Source organism: Sander lucioperca, chromosome 20 (assembly GCF_008315115.2).
Source record: "Sander lucioperca isolate FBNREF2018 chromosome 20, SLUC_FBN_1.2, whole genome shotgun sequence".
Taxonomy (NCBI): domain Eukaryota; kingdom Metazoa; phylum Chordata; class Actinopteri; order Perciformes; family Percidae; genus Sander; species Sander lucioperca.
Window position 1 is genome coordinate 11962469 of NC_050192.1, and position 12210 is coordinate 11974678.

General features: G+C 42.4%; 1 protein-coding gene across 1 annotated transcript; it reads left to right on the forward strand.

The window, feature by feature from the left end:
- Positions 1–1032: 1032 nt before the first annotated feature.
- lmod2b (leiomodin 2 (cardiac) b) lies at positions 1033–8851 on the forward strand. Its single transcript, XM_031313395.2, has 6 exons — positions 1033–1612; positions 1905–2381; positions 5244–5504; positions 5642–5854; positions 6492–6941; positions 8445–8851. The coding sequence occupies exons 1-6, from the start codon at positions 1337–1339 to the stop codon at positions 8469–8471; spliced, it is 1704 nt and encodes a 567-aa protein (XP_031169255.1). The 5' UTR covers positions 1033–1336; the 3' UTR covers positions 8472–8851.
- Positions 8852–12210: the final 3359 nt, after the last annotated feature.

A 12210-nucleotide genomic window follows, 5' to 3' on the forward strand; every position in this document is an offset into this window, starting at 1 on the left:
TTTTAAAATGTGGCCTATATCAGATTCCAGTGTGAACTGTTTGCGGTTTCGAACCTATCCGCATGCGCAAAAGAACAATAAAAATGACATCAGATGCAGCACGCTGTTGCACTAAAGTAAGGGATTATGGAGGAAGTAAGCATTTTCGCTTTTATTTCAAAATGTTGGTGTAATGGTAGCCGTAACATTAATGAGCAGGTGCTGAGGAGGAGACGGATACGGTATGATCCTTCTAGTTTTGATTGAATTGAAGTATCTCCCCATACACTAATTAGGTCTAACACCTCACACTCCCTCCATTGGCTTGCTCCATCACTGTTCTCCATTTTGTAGGCCTAGTCAAGTTTTTAATTTTACTGTCTGTATCTAGGGCTAACTCCCGCCGGCGCATAATTGTGACAAATGTCGATGTAGATTGACGTAAAAGTCGCATCAAGTCCGCCTTGGGTTGACCTGGGTCTGATTCAGGACCACATATGGAAGTGGTCTGAATCTGATTTGAAAAAATCAGATCTGGGCAAGATTTGAGTGTTCACACTACTTCTAAAGAAGTCTGACCTGGTCACTTGACCCCCCAAAAAAAATCTGATTTGGGCAGGATTTGAGTGCTCACACTGAAGAAGTCTGACCTGGTCACTTAACCATCTGAAGTCCTGAAGTCACATATCTATTGCAAAAAAAATCAAAACACATCCATGCAACTATCAGCCCTAAACTATCTTCTTTATCCCTGCCGACACCTCTTTGCTGATGGCCATTCAGAGATCGAGCTTTTTTGGCGACACATTATCTCTGTTTATCTTTCTAGTTCTGTTCTGTTGAGTCCAGTTGGTCTTTTTTGGCCGTGAACAAAGCCACTCAGGCCATGGTGACAGACTGCTACGTTGACAGGCCACAGTCTCTGAGCTCACATGCTTTTTGTGGCTCTGTCTCTCAGAGCAGTGTCTCCCAAAAAAGACGCTGCATCATGGGGCCAACACTTTGGTACGTTCCCTTCTGATCCCTCTCTTAAGGCCCAAAGAGCAGCTGGCGAGATTAGAGAGGAGAGGACACCAACACACACTCACACACTCACAGCAACACGGCCAGCCAGGATAGATCCGGTTCAGACTGGATGTCCCAACACTTTCATCCGGCTAGGATCACCTCAACTGGGCCCCTCATGTCCGTGGATCTCCAGCAACATCACGGTGGACTTTGTCTTTTGTTGGAACCTCTACTCCCACACACCTACTTCATTTTGGGGTCCAGACTGAATCACATGCAACTCAAGAACTGGTCTTTCTGTGGTTGTTTAAACTCATACTGACCGGTCTGTGCTAATCACGCTTTGGCCATGAGCTGTTTTGGGTACCGCCGAGAGTTGAGTAAGTACGAAGATGTCGATGAGGACGAGCTCTTGGCTTCCCTCAGCCCTGAAGAGCTGGCTGAGTTGGAAAAGGAGCTGGTGGACATTGATCCTGACGCCAACGTGCCCATAGGACTTAGACAGAGAGACCAGACGGACAAGACCCCGACAGGCACCTTCAGCAGAGAGGCTCTCATGAAGTATTGGGAAAATGAGACACAGAGATTGCTGGAGGATGAGATAGGTGGAGGAAGCCCCAAACAGGTCAGTAATGATATTTAATTAGATTTGCTTGGCATTTGTACAAGTGCCTGAGGACGAAGCCAGCTTGTTTGAAGTTTTATCAGATATAACTTAAAACAGATTGCTTAAAAAAAGTTAGAAGTCATTTAAAGTACTAAAAGGAAAATCACAACAATTTACCCCTTATTCCACAGTTGCCTGAAAGCCATCTGCGTTAATTTAGCTTCACAATATACATGTTATTTGTTTTTAAGAAAACAAATACTCAGAATTACAGTATTGCATTTCACTGAATCATTTTATCAAAATACAGGATGAAGAAGAAGAGGAGGAGTGTGTGACAGAAGAAAACAGCGGAGCAGAGGACGAAAAAGATGTTGAAAATGAGAAAGAACAGAAAAAGCACGAAACACAAAAGCAGGAAGATGAAGATGAAGAGGAAGAGGAGGAAGAGGAAGAGGAGAGTGAGGAAGAGGAGAAAGCTGTAACAGAGGAGGAAGATCAGGAGGAGGAGGAGGAGGAAGAGGAGGAGGAGGAAGATGAGGAAGAAGATAATAAATTAAAACCTGAACCCTCAAAGAATTCTGGGGCTTTGACGTCGCAGGCCGAAACCCCGATGCTACTGAAGCCGCAGAGGGTGGAGCCTATGAGACTGACTCCTCCCCCTCCCCCTGCCGACCCGAACGCGACCGGAAACCCAACAGTTGTCGACGAAGCTCTCCAACAAGCTCTTAGTGACGACCCTGAACTCACAGAGGTTAATCTCAACAACATTGACGATATCTCACAGGTACGAATGCAGACATTGTTAAAGCTAAAGTGCGCAACTATTTTATATTAATGGGCGTCCATTACATTGAAGCCATTGCCAAAGGTGTTGATACAAAGTTAATTAAGCATGTCAGCCCAACAAAACTTTCTCTGTATTTCTCAGTATGGCTGCAGTATATTTATAAAATGGTGAAGTCTGGTTAGCCCGGCTCCGCCCTCCTACGTACTTATGCTCAATTTTCATTTCCCTTCAGTACTACGTCTGGGTTTGCGGTCAAGGGGGTAAGCCTCTCCTCGGACCGCGAACCTCCTATGGCGCCATTTTAATGCTACAAAGCCATCGTCTCACCTTAGCATTCCATTGACTGCCATTAATTTTGGCGCCACTTTGACAGCGAATAACTTTACATCTGAAGCATTTAAAGACTCTATTTGTCCATTGTTTATTTCTAAAGAAACACGACAATGTATAAAAGGCTCCATTACCTTGTACCTCACGTTATGGCTCTGTAGCAGACGTTTTTGTAAAAATAGGCTAACGATTGTGTCATAACCACGCAACTTACTGTCGCATAGTAGAGGAATTACCGTATAGTACAGGAGAAGCGTGCAGGCAATTTCGTCTCACATTAGCTGTTTAAGTGTAATTACTAATGTTAACTAGCATTTTAGTTAGCAATAATTAGCCTGTGCCTATGTTATCTCCTTACATATACCTGCGCTCTCCGTCTCTGTAAGATTGGGAATGATTGAGATTTCTCTTGGCACAGCTACCAGAAGACTTACAACTTTCAGACACGTTGCTCACGGCACATTTACGTCGTCTCTCTCAGTTGGAGGCTGCGCAGTAACCCTAGCCATCACCAGAAAAGTGCTTCTATTGGCCTTCACTGGTCTCCGTCCAGAGCAACGGGATCTGTTGGTCCATTCTTATATACAGTCTATGTTTGCGGTATAGTCTTGCGTTTTCTCCAGCCAAATTTTTGGCGGTCCAATCAGCGAACAGAGGGAGTAGCTGAGAACGATGACGTTGAGGCTGTGCGCTAGAGTTGTAGTTCCGTAATGGCAGCGGAGAAAGATGCGAGCGAAGCCATTCGGTCCGTTGTGGCAACGCTGCCGAATATCCAGAAGTTACAGAAGTTCCCGAGCAAGAACAATCTTTGCTGAGTTTTGTTGGTGGCCATGATGTTGTGGCCCTCCTCCCCACGGAGTTCGGGGAAAGTTTGATTTTCAAGCTCGCTCCGCTAATGGTGAAGGAGTAGCTAAGGCGAACGCTAGCGATGCTAAGCCGACGTCATGACCAAACGTTAGCGATTGGTTATGGCAGTACCAGAGTGGCTCTGGGCAGACCCAATAGTTTTAAACTTCAACAGAGTACCCGCCTTCAAGGAAGTTAACACTTGTCAATGGAGAGTGGCCAGACTCTCTGTACAAATGAAATGTACCAGAGTCTGGTAGGACCAGGCTAAAGTCTGGTGACTTTGGCGTGCAGAAGCTTGAGTGAAGATAATTACCTCTGGTGAAGAGTCCATCATGTTTTTTTTAATCCTCCGTGTCCTCCTTGGTTACAAGCAACTGTGTGGAGGAGGGGTGTGGGTGGTGCGTGATCATCGAATGTGTGTAGTTGTCATTACTTAGAGTTCCTCATGGGGGAGACAGAAACTACGCACTATAGCTTTAAAGGTTTGTTTACATCAGTAATAGGTGTAAACACAGTGGTCAAAAAACGCATTCTGGATTAACATTGGGTAACGTTAGGTATCAGTTTTGAAGTGTGGTTTGAGTTTGTTCAGTGGAAGATGTGCTTACTAGCACCTTACTCTTTACTGTTGAGTAACTTTTGCCAGCTTATTTCTAGAACCAGGCGTCTTGCCATGGTTATCTAATGAGGGGCATAGTTACATATTTGGCTCAACCACATTTTATGACTGAAAATCAACAAAAACATGGTTTATTTGTTCTTGTGGTTTACTCAATGGCAAGTAGTAGCTAAGAAGGTTATTTTAATCATTATGGTGGAGTGGAGGATGACCTTTGTGTCGACTTGGTAAACACTGGCCTTACTGAAGTGTTAAATGTCTTCAGGGATTCTCTGACGTGGTGGTGGTAGGGGCAGGGGCTGGTGTCAAGTGAAAAGTATTTCCCAATAGTCCTTAAACTACCATTTTACCATTAAACACATTTTAAAGCTCTTTGTTTCAAAGTTTCAGTGTGGTATATCTTTTTTTTGTTGCAATAAAGGTCAAATGACATTCTACATCAAAGATTCTCTATAACTAAAGATAGCACATTACATGCTGCCCCAAAGGTATGAAACACTTCCTGTCTCCTAAGTGGGCATGGCCTCGTTTTTAAGTGTAGTGAACGTCATGTGGATGGACGAAAAGTTATTTGCATCACATATTTATATTTTCTTTTACTGACATAACATATTTACACAGCTAAAAGCCATATTTAGCATTACGAAAATAACTTGTGTGTGGCGTTCACAAACGTTAGATGACTTTAGCCTGTCCGTGTTGCCAGATCTCACAAGTTTGTTGCTGAGACAAAAACAGGTCGCAAACAAAGTATACTCCTGATTTGTCCGTCTGATAAATGCCATTTTCGTGTCAAAAGGGGACATGTGGCTTCTGAAAATTTGGTCCAATATTTTTTTGGTGATTACAGGGCGAAATAATCAGTCATAATCTGTGTTTACGTTCACTTCTCCCATTGGGATCAATACTCAGGACCTGCTGTAGGTCTCCTACAGACGTGTGGCAGTGGTGAAACCCACGTGACACAGCTACAGAAAATTCCTCTGAGTTGGGGCATCTCAGCTCTAAACCGTCTCTGTCTATATGCTTTCATGCTGAGAATATTATAATTTACTTTATAGGAAACCCTAATCCGATTTGCTGAAGCACTGAGGTCCAACACACACGTGCGGGTCTTCAGCCTCGCCAACACCCGGGCCGACGACCCTGTGGCTCTGGCCATTGCTAAGATGCTGAGGGAGAACTCGTCCATCACTAGTCTGAATATAGAGTCCAACTATGTGACTGGAAAGGGTGTGATGGCGCTGGTTCAAGCACTTCCTGGAAACAACACCCTGACTGAGCTTCGGTTTCACAATCAGAGACACATGTGTGGAGGACAGGTTAGTTGCTCCTCACTCACTTCCCATTTTGTCTCAATCAAACAAATCTTCACTAAGCAACCAATCTCTGGTTAGCAGTTCTTCTTGTCTACCTGCATGTGCATGGTGTAACCAGGTTTAACAACTTCCCCCCACAGGTAGAGATGGAGATGGTGAAGATACTGAGGGAAAACTACACTTTGATCAAGCTGGGCTACCAGTTTAACCTGCCTGGTCCCAGGATGAGCATGACGGGGATCCTCACCAGGAACCAGGACCGCAAGAGACAGAAACGGCTGCAGGAGCAGAAACAGCAGCAGAGCCAACAGGGGGCGCCAGATGGAGCTGTTAACCCCAGAACCACTGCACTGGTATGTAACTTTGCTCCATTACGAGAAGATGTATAATAAAATAGGATTATCCTTCTACATTACTGTTTTCAACGTCCACATCTCTGTGACAAACACTGACAAGCTCTTCAGCTAACAAGCTATATGCTAATGATATGCAACTTTGACAAAAGGTGGACTAGTTATATATGGTAGGCATACTTTCAGTGCTTATTTGTCAAATAACATTTCAACTGCTTTCTCTTCTCTTACTCTTGTCAGTTCAACTGGTTGTTTGCATACAAACTGTCACTTCAACTAAATTATTTGTTGACAATGCACACATTTTGGATCTCCGGTGCTCCAAATTTCAGTTTATTTTTATCATTTACAGTTAAACTTACATTTTGAATGATTAAAAACATGCTTTCACTGATTACACTTCAAATGAGGCCTCAGCTCTTTCAAATTCTTTACGTTTCAGCTCACTGCACACACTTTAGTGCTTCAATTGATGCTTCAACTACTTTGAATGCTTAAATCTGATTTGCAACTCCTATACAACATCTCACATGCAAACAAAACTTAGGACATTTTACCCTGCTTAGTGTTTACACATGTAACCTTTTCTAGTTCTAAATGCATTTGTAATCATCCATTTTCCTCTCTCTGTCTCTAGAAAGGAACTCCTCGTTCATCACCTTACAGCTCACCCAGAGCCTCACCTTGGTCCTCACCCAAACTTCCCCGGAGTGACCTGGCTAAAAAACATACTCCTCCTGCTCCACCTCCTCCCCCTCCACCACCTCCTCCTCCCCCACCTCCTCCCCCATTGCCGCCTCCCCCGCAGCGGGAGAAGAAGCCCACCAGGATGATTGCGGAGGTCATCAAGGCACATGAGGCGGGCAGCAAGAAGGTGAGAAAGACAAAAGGTAAGAAGGGCAAGAAGGGGAAGGAGTCGGGGAAAGACGAGACGAGTAGCATCCTGAAGGAGCTCAAGAACGCACTGAGGCCTATGTCGGTGGAGAGGCGAGGGGAGGAGCACAGCAGGCCATCCACGCCAATAAGGTCAGCCCACGACCAACTGATGGAGTCCATTCGCAACAGCAGCACCTGCAGCCTGAAACGGGTGAGTGGATGGATTTATTCAACAAAAAAACTTATTTCCAATCTTATTAACAGTGGTATTGTCCCCTAAATACTATATCAGATTGAAGTTGGATTATTTAGAAATGTATTGAAGAACATTCCTCCTCCGCAAGCAGTCAAGCAATGTACTTAATGCAAAACTGCATTAAGGGCACCTACAGGCAAACTGAACAAGTAGGAAGTTAATTTAGATGAAGGTGACACAAAGTCAGTGGTGTCTGAGTCATGGTATGTTCTGTCTCTACACTGGGGTAGGCAGGCAAAAGGCTGCTTACCACCAGCCAGCACTGTGATCTGATCACAATGCCAATTACAGCCAATATTAATGTCAGCCAAGCCGGTCAAGTGGTATAACCCTGAAGAGGAAGATAAGCTGATACAGAGAAAGAAAGAAGGATAGAAAACAAAGACAACGAGACAAATAAGAGAGCATCATGTTTATCTCATCTAAAAACATTTTTTAAATTTAACTGTAAAGGAAATTGATGCATCTGAATCTTTTTTTTTTTTATCTTAGAGAAGAGAATGAAGTATTACCTTGGCTGATGCTTTAGCACAGCTTGTTACATTGTTGGAGTGGAAAATCAGCTGAGGCCTCAGATGGCAGGGTCTCCTAGCTGTAAAATTCCTGCCACTTAGTGACGGTATTTATAGAAACTGTTCAGTGGAGCTTTGACAAAGACAGATATGACACGTTACCACAGCACACACCAACAACACACATCCAACAAAAACAGCCCACTAACACTTCATCTGTTGACACCACTGAGGACGCATAGATTTGATGCAATGTCCTGGTTTGCAAGCTTATCAAGAAAGATGATATTTTAAATATTATACTGAATAACATACAGCAATCATGATTCCTCAAAAATCCCCTTTTAAAAAGCACAATATAAAAAGGCTACAATTAGTGTACATGGCCAGCAGCGGGTTAGCTAAGCTTATCACAAAGACAAGAAACAGGGGGAAACAGCTTGCCTGGTTCCGTCTAAAGGTGACAAAATCCACCTATACTATAGCAGCTCCTGTAAAACTCACTAATTACCATATTATATCTATTAAAGCCTCAAACTGTTATTTTGACACTTTTGTTTCTGTATTGATTAAATAAACCAGATTTAACATGTTAGCTAGCTGCTTCCCTCTGTTTCTGGTCTTCGTGTTAGGCTAAGCTAACTGGTTGCTAGCTATAGCCTATCATACAGACATGAGGGTGCTATCTTTCTCGGTAACTCTTGACTTTCCTTAAATGTATGACTAAAAGTTGCTTGAACATTTGATGCAAACACGTTATAAAAACAGGCCATTTCATGGAAAATGTGGTTTGAAAACATTCTTGTAGCCTACCCATGGCTCAGAAGTCATTGCCAACTTTTCGATGTTACTCATTCAGGACCACTGACTCATGTCCATTCCTCTCATTTGTAATAATGCCTTCACTGCCTGTATTTAAAACTGACAAAGCATTGTCATTTTCCAGGTGGAAGTCCCACATTATCTACGATAATACAAGCAGACGTAAAAGGGGTCTCTACATTGCCATGGAAATTGGGGAGTCTGCGTAATGATGATGATGATGATGATGATGATAATGGAGTGATGAAAGCACAAGATGAAAACATGTTGGTGTTGCTTAGCAGGCAAAAACTGAATTCTTACACATGAAAAAGAAAATATACTGGAAATTTGCACTGCAGTAACAGCTTTACAAGTTGTTTTTTAAAAGTATTCAAGTATACTTGGAAATGGTATTTGTATTTTAATTTGACCGAGCAGTTTACTGATACGTTTTCTAATTCACCGTTTTCTTGTAAAATTGTAAATATGATCTGTTTCTGGTTGAATTATGTGTTCATTTCTAAATATAACCATTTGGTGTTTACAATACTACTTGTCCGTGTATGTGGACTGTTTTCTTGTTCTTTGGTTTCTGGATGAGTTCCATTTGAAAGAAAAGGGTCAAGCTGTTATGCAGCAGTGTTTTTATCTGTGAGTCAGCTACTGGTCAAGCACCACTGATGCATATTCCCACTCAGACCCACTCATAATACACCCACTCCAGTTCAGCTTGTATTAGAGCAGGGCTTTGGGGCACTTTGTCTGAATAATTCACAATGCATGGGAAGCGAAGGGAAAGAATAGACACTCACTGCTAGTACCACTGACATCACAGAATCAACTTTAAACAGAAATCACAAGATCAAATAAAAAGTTACTTCAAAAAACTGCACGACACAATGTCTTTAAAGCGAGACTAACTTTTGAAAGACTAATTACCACATTCTTCCTCTTAAAAATGGAAAGTTGAATTTGCAAGCAGTAAAACACACCCTTGCTCAGTTCAATACACTCAGGGCATTTGCAGCTACTTTGGTCTGGTATGACCAGTAGCGACTATTGTGAGCTCATGCAACCAAATGTACTTTGTAACTGACTGCTATTAGCATCCTAATCCCGGTCCTGTATTTGTTGATGTGTCTTGGAAGAATTCCCTGACTCCTAAATCCACAGTGCAGCTGGGGCTCAAGGGTGGCAACAATGAGAAATCTACAAATTACATTATGGCAAACCATTTCCCAAAGTATACCACAGAGTGATTTCCTACCATATAGGCTTTTCATTAATCTTAGCATTGTACAAAATATTCTTTGTAGAAAGTTTCCAATTGCACCAGATTGGTGCTAAGAATTAACAATTATGGTAGTGCAAATGACAGCATAAATTATTTTGCAGCCTTGCACGTCAAAACTTCCCACAAGTACTTAAAGGCATCAAGCCTTTAAGTACTTGTGGGAAGTTTTGACGTTAGACATCCTGAGATATGACTGCTGAACTGAAACCTTTTTAACATAGGGAGCTACCAAATTTAAATAATCATTTGGTGATTTCCATCCGACCTTAAACAAGACTTGGACAGAACTGAGATAAGCTCCTATGCAGTGTACAATCCTCATGCCGAAAAACTGTCTCCTCAATGGCCTTCCCAAGTACGGCAGCTCAGTATGTACAATGCATTCCTTACTGACTAAGTGTCCTAAGAATAAAACTTCCTCTACTTAAGCACAGCACTTTGTCGTATCTGTCAAACTGTCACTAGGGGGATCCTTCCATAAAATGTAGAGACTTTCTGCTTGTTAATGAGGTATCTGCTGTCAGGGTGGTCACTGCATTATCCTCATATAGACTTCAAGATTATTTCCAGGATGGACAGAGGTTTTCATGCACCAAAGGAAAATGTAATACCAGTCTGTGAACCACAACAAAACTGTTTACATGTACTCCTTTAACACTGAGCTACAAAATAGTCACAACACTCAGGTCCTTTGACCTTTGCATTCCTTCCCAATGTATGGGTGCAGAGTTGCCGGTTTACAAATTAAAACTATTCTACTGTGCTAATTTTAAGCTGCCGAAACCCTAAACTGCAAATCTAGCTTCAAGTTTACTAAAAGTGCAATTTCACCAATAACCTATTGACCTAATATCCTACTTTTGACTTCTACTTAGCTAAACAAGCAAGGTATTGGACATCTGGCTGTATTGTAACAGCAACAATAAGTTTTTTATATAATGTATATACGCTACTCACAAAAAGTCAGGGATATACGGCTTTCGGGAGAAATTTCAGGATGAACCTAAAATCCACTATAACCTTTACAGGTGAACTTAATGTGACCTTCTCTAAACTTTTGAATGTGCATGTCCAACAGTTCAATGTTTCAGTACTTTCTGCACAACTTGCTGTTCTCTAACAAGGAGCTTAACGGCAAAATTCACAACAGGTGTTTGATCCATGAATCGACCAATACATTTCTTGGTTCAATTAGAATTGGTATTTAAACAGTCCTCCTCATCATGCTGTTCACATTTTGACATCATGAGACCAAGACGACACTTAACAATTGATCAACAGTACCTCGCCATTGCGAGGCTTCAAACAGGATGTTCTCAGACGGAAGTGGCCACTGAGCTTAGAGTGTCACAGAGTGTCATCAGCAGGTTGCAACAGAGATACAGAGAGACTGGAAGAGTCACAGAAAGGCATAGAAGTGGACACCCATTGACCACATCCCACACAGATGACCACTTCATTGTGAACCGTGCCCTGCGGAACCAGATGATGAATGCCACACAACTCCAGGACGACAATGCTCCAGCTCATCGAGGTCGCATCATTAGGGAACGGCTGCTGGAGACTGGGGTACCTCAAATGGAGTGGCCCTCACTTTCTCCAGACCTGAATCCCATAGAAAACCTATGGGATCAGCTGAGTCTCCGTGTTGAGGCCCGTAACTCTGTACCCCAGAACCTCAATGACCAGAGGGCTGCCCTTCAAGAAGAGTGGGGAGCCATGCCTCAGCAGACAATAACTTGACTTGTGGACAGCATGAGGTGTTGTTGTCAAGCTGTAATTGATGCTCAAGGGCACATGACAAGTTATTCAGACATTGACATTTTTTGTTGTGGTATACCCACCACTGTTGTTGGCTTTTGTTTTAATACATTTTTTGAGATGAGGAAATCATTATTGCATGCTTCTACTTACATGCCCTACTTTCATGATATAATACCACTGTAGCTTGAACTTTTTACATTTTCCATAAATTTCACCCGAAAGCCAGATATCCCTAACTTTTTGTGAGTTGTGTAATTATGTATGCTATCTAGCCCCGATTGCAGAGTTGCAAACATTTTGCATCACAGGTGATGTAATATTGTAGCCAGTTTATTATACTTATTAACAAGTTTCATCAGACAAAAAGTCAACACTGAGTGTAACAACTGACAGAGTCAAAATACAAATAGTGCTCTGCCACTTCTATAAATGCTTTTGTTTGTTTGTATGTGTGTATTGTATGTGTTGGTCAGGGGTGTTTGTGGAAAGTGTCATACCCGCTCTAATCCCTCCCATAAACTCTGCAGCAAAGAGAACTGATACAGTGTGTGGTGTCCCTCAGCTGATGTGGACAATCACCTATAAATAAATGGTAGAGGCATAGAATTGTTGTGGTCATTGTTGTAATGGTCACCCTTATTACAGTGTCAGTTCTTGAAGTGACTTCTAAAAATATTTTTTTTTGAGATTATTTTTTTGGGGCTTTTTTCCCCCTTTATTTCAGAGTGAGAAACAGTGGATAGACAGGAAATGTGGGAGAGATGGGGGATGACACGCAGCAAAGGCCTCAGCCTATGGGGCGCATGCTCTTACTGGGTGAGCTACAGGTCGCCCCAGGCCATGCTTATGC

Bases quoted from the DNA above. Each gene is read 5' to 3' on its own strand.
- lmod2b (XM_031313395.2), top strand. From the start codon at position 1,337: ATGAGCTGTTTTGGGTACCGCCGAGAGTTGAGTAAGTACGAAGATGTC. The intron at 2,382-5,243 runs GTACGAATGCAG...TTTACTTTATAG, and splicing joins ACATTGACGATATCTCACAG to GAAACCCTAATCCGATTTGC. The intron at 5,505-5,641 runs GTTAGTTGCTCC...TTCCCCCCACAG, and splicing joins GACACATGTGTGGAGGACAG to GTAGAGATGGAGATGGTGAA.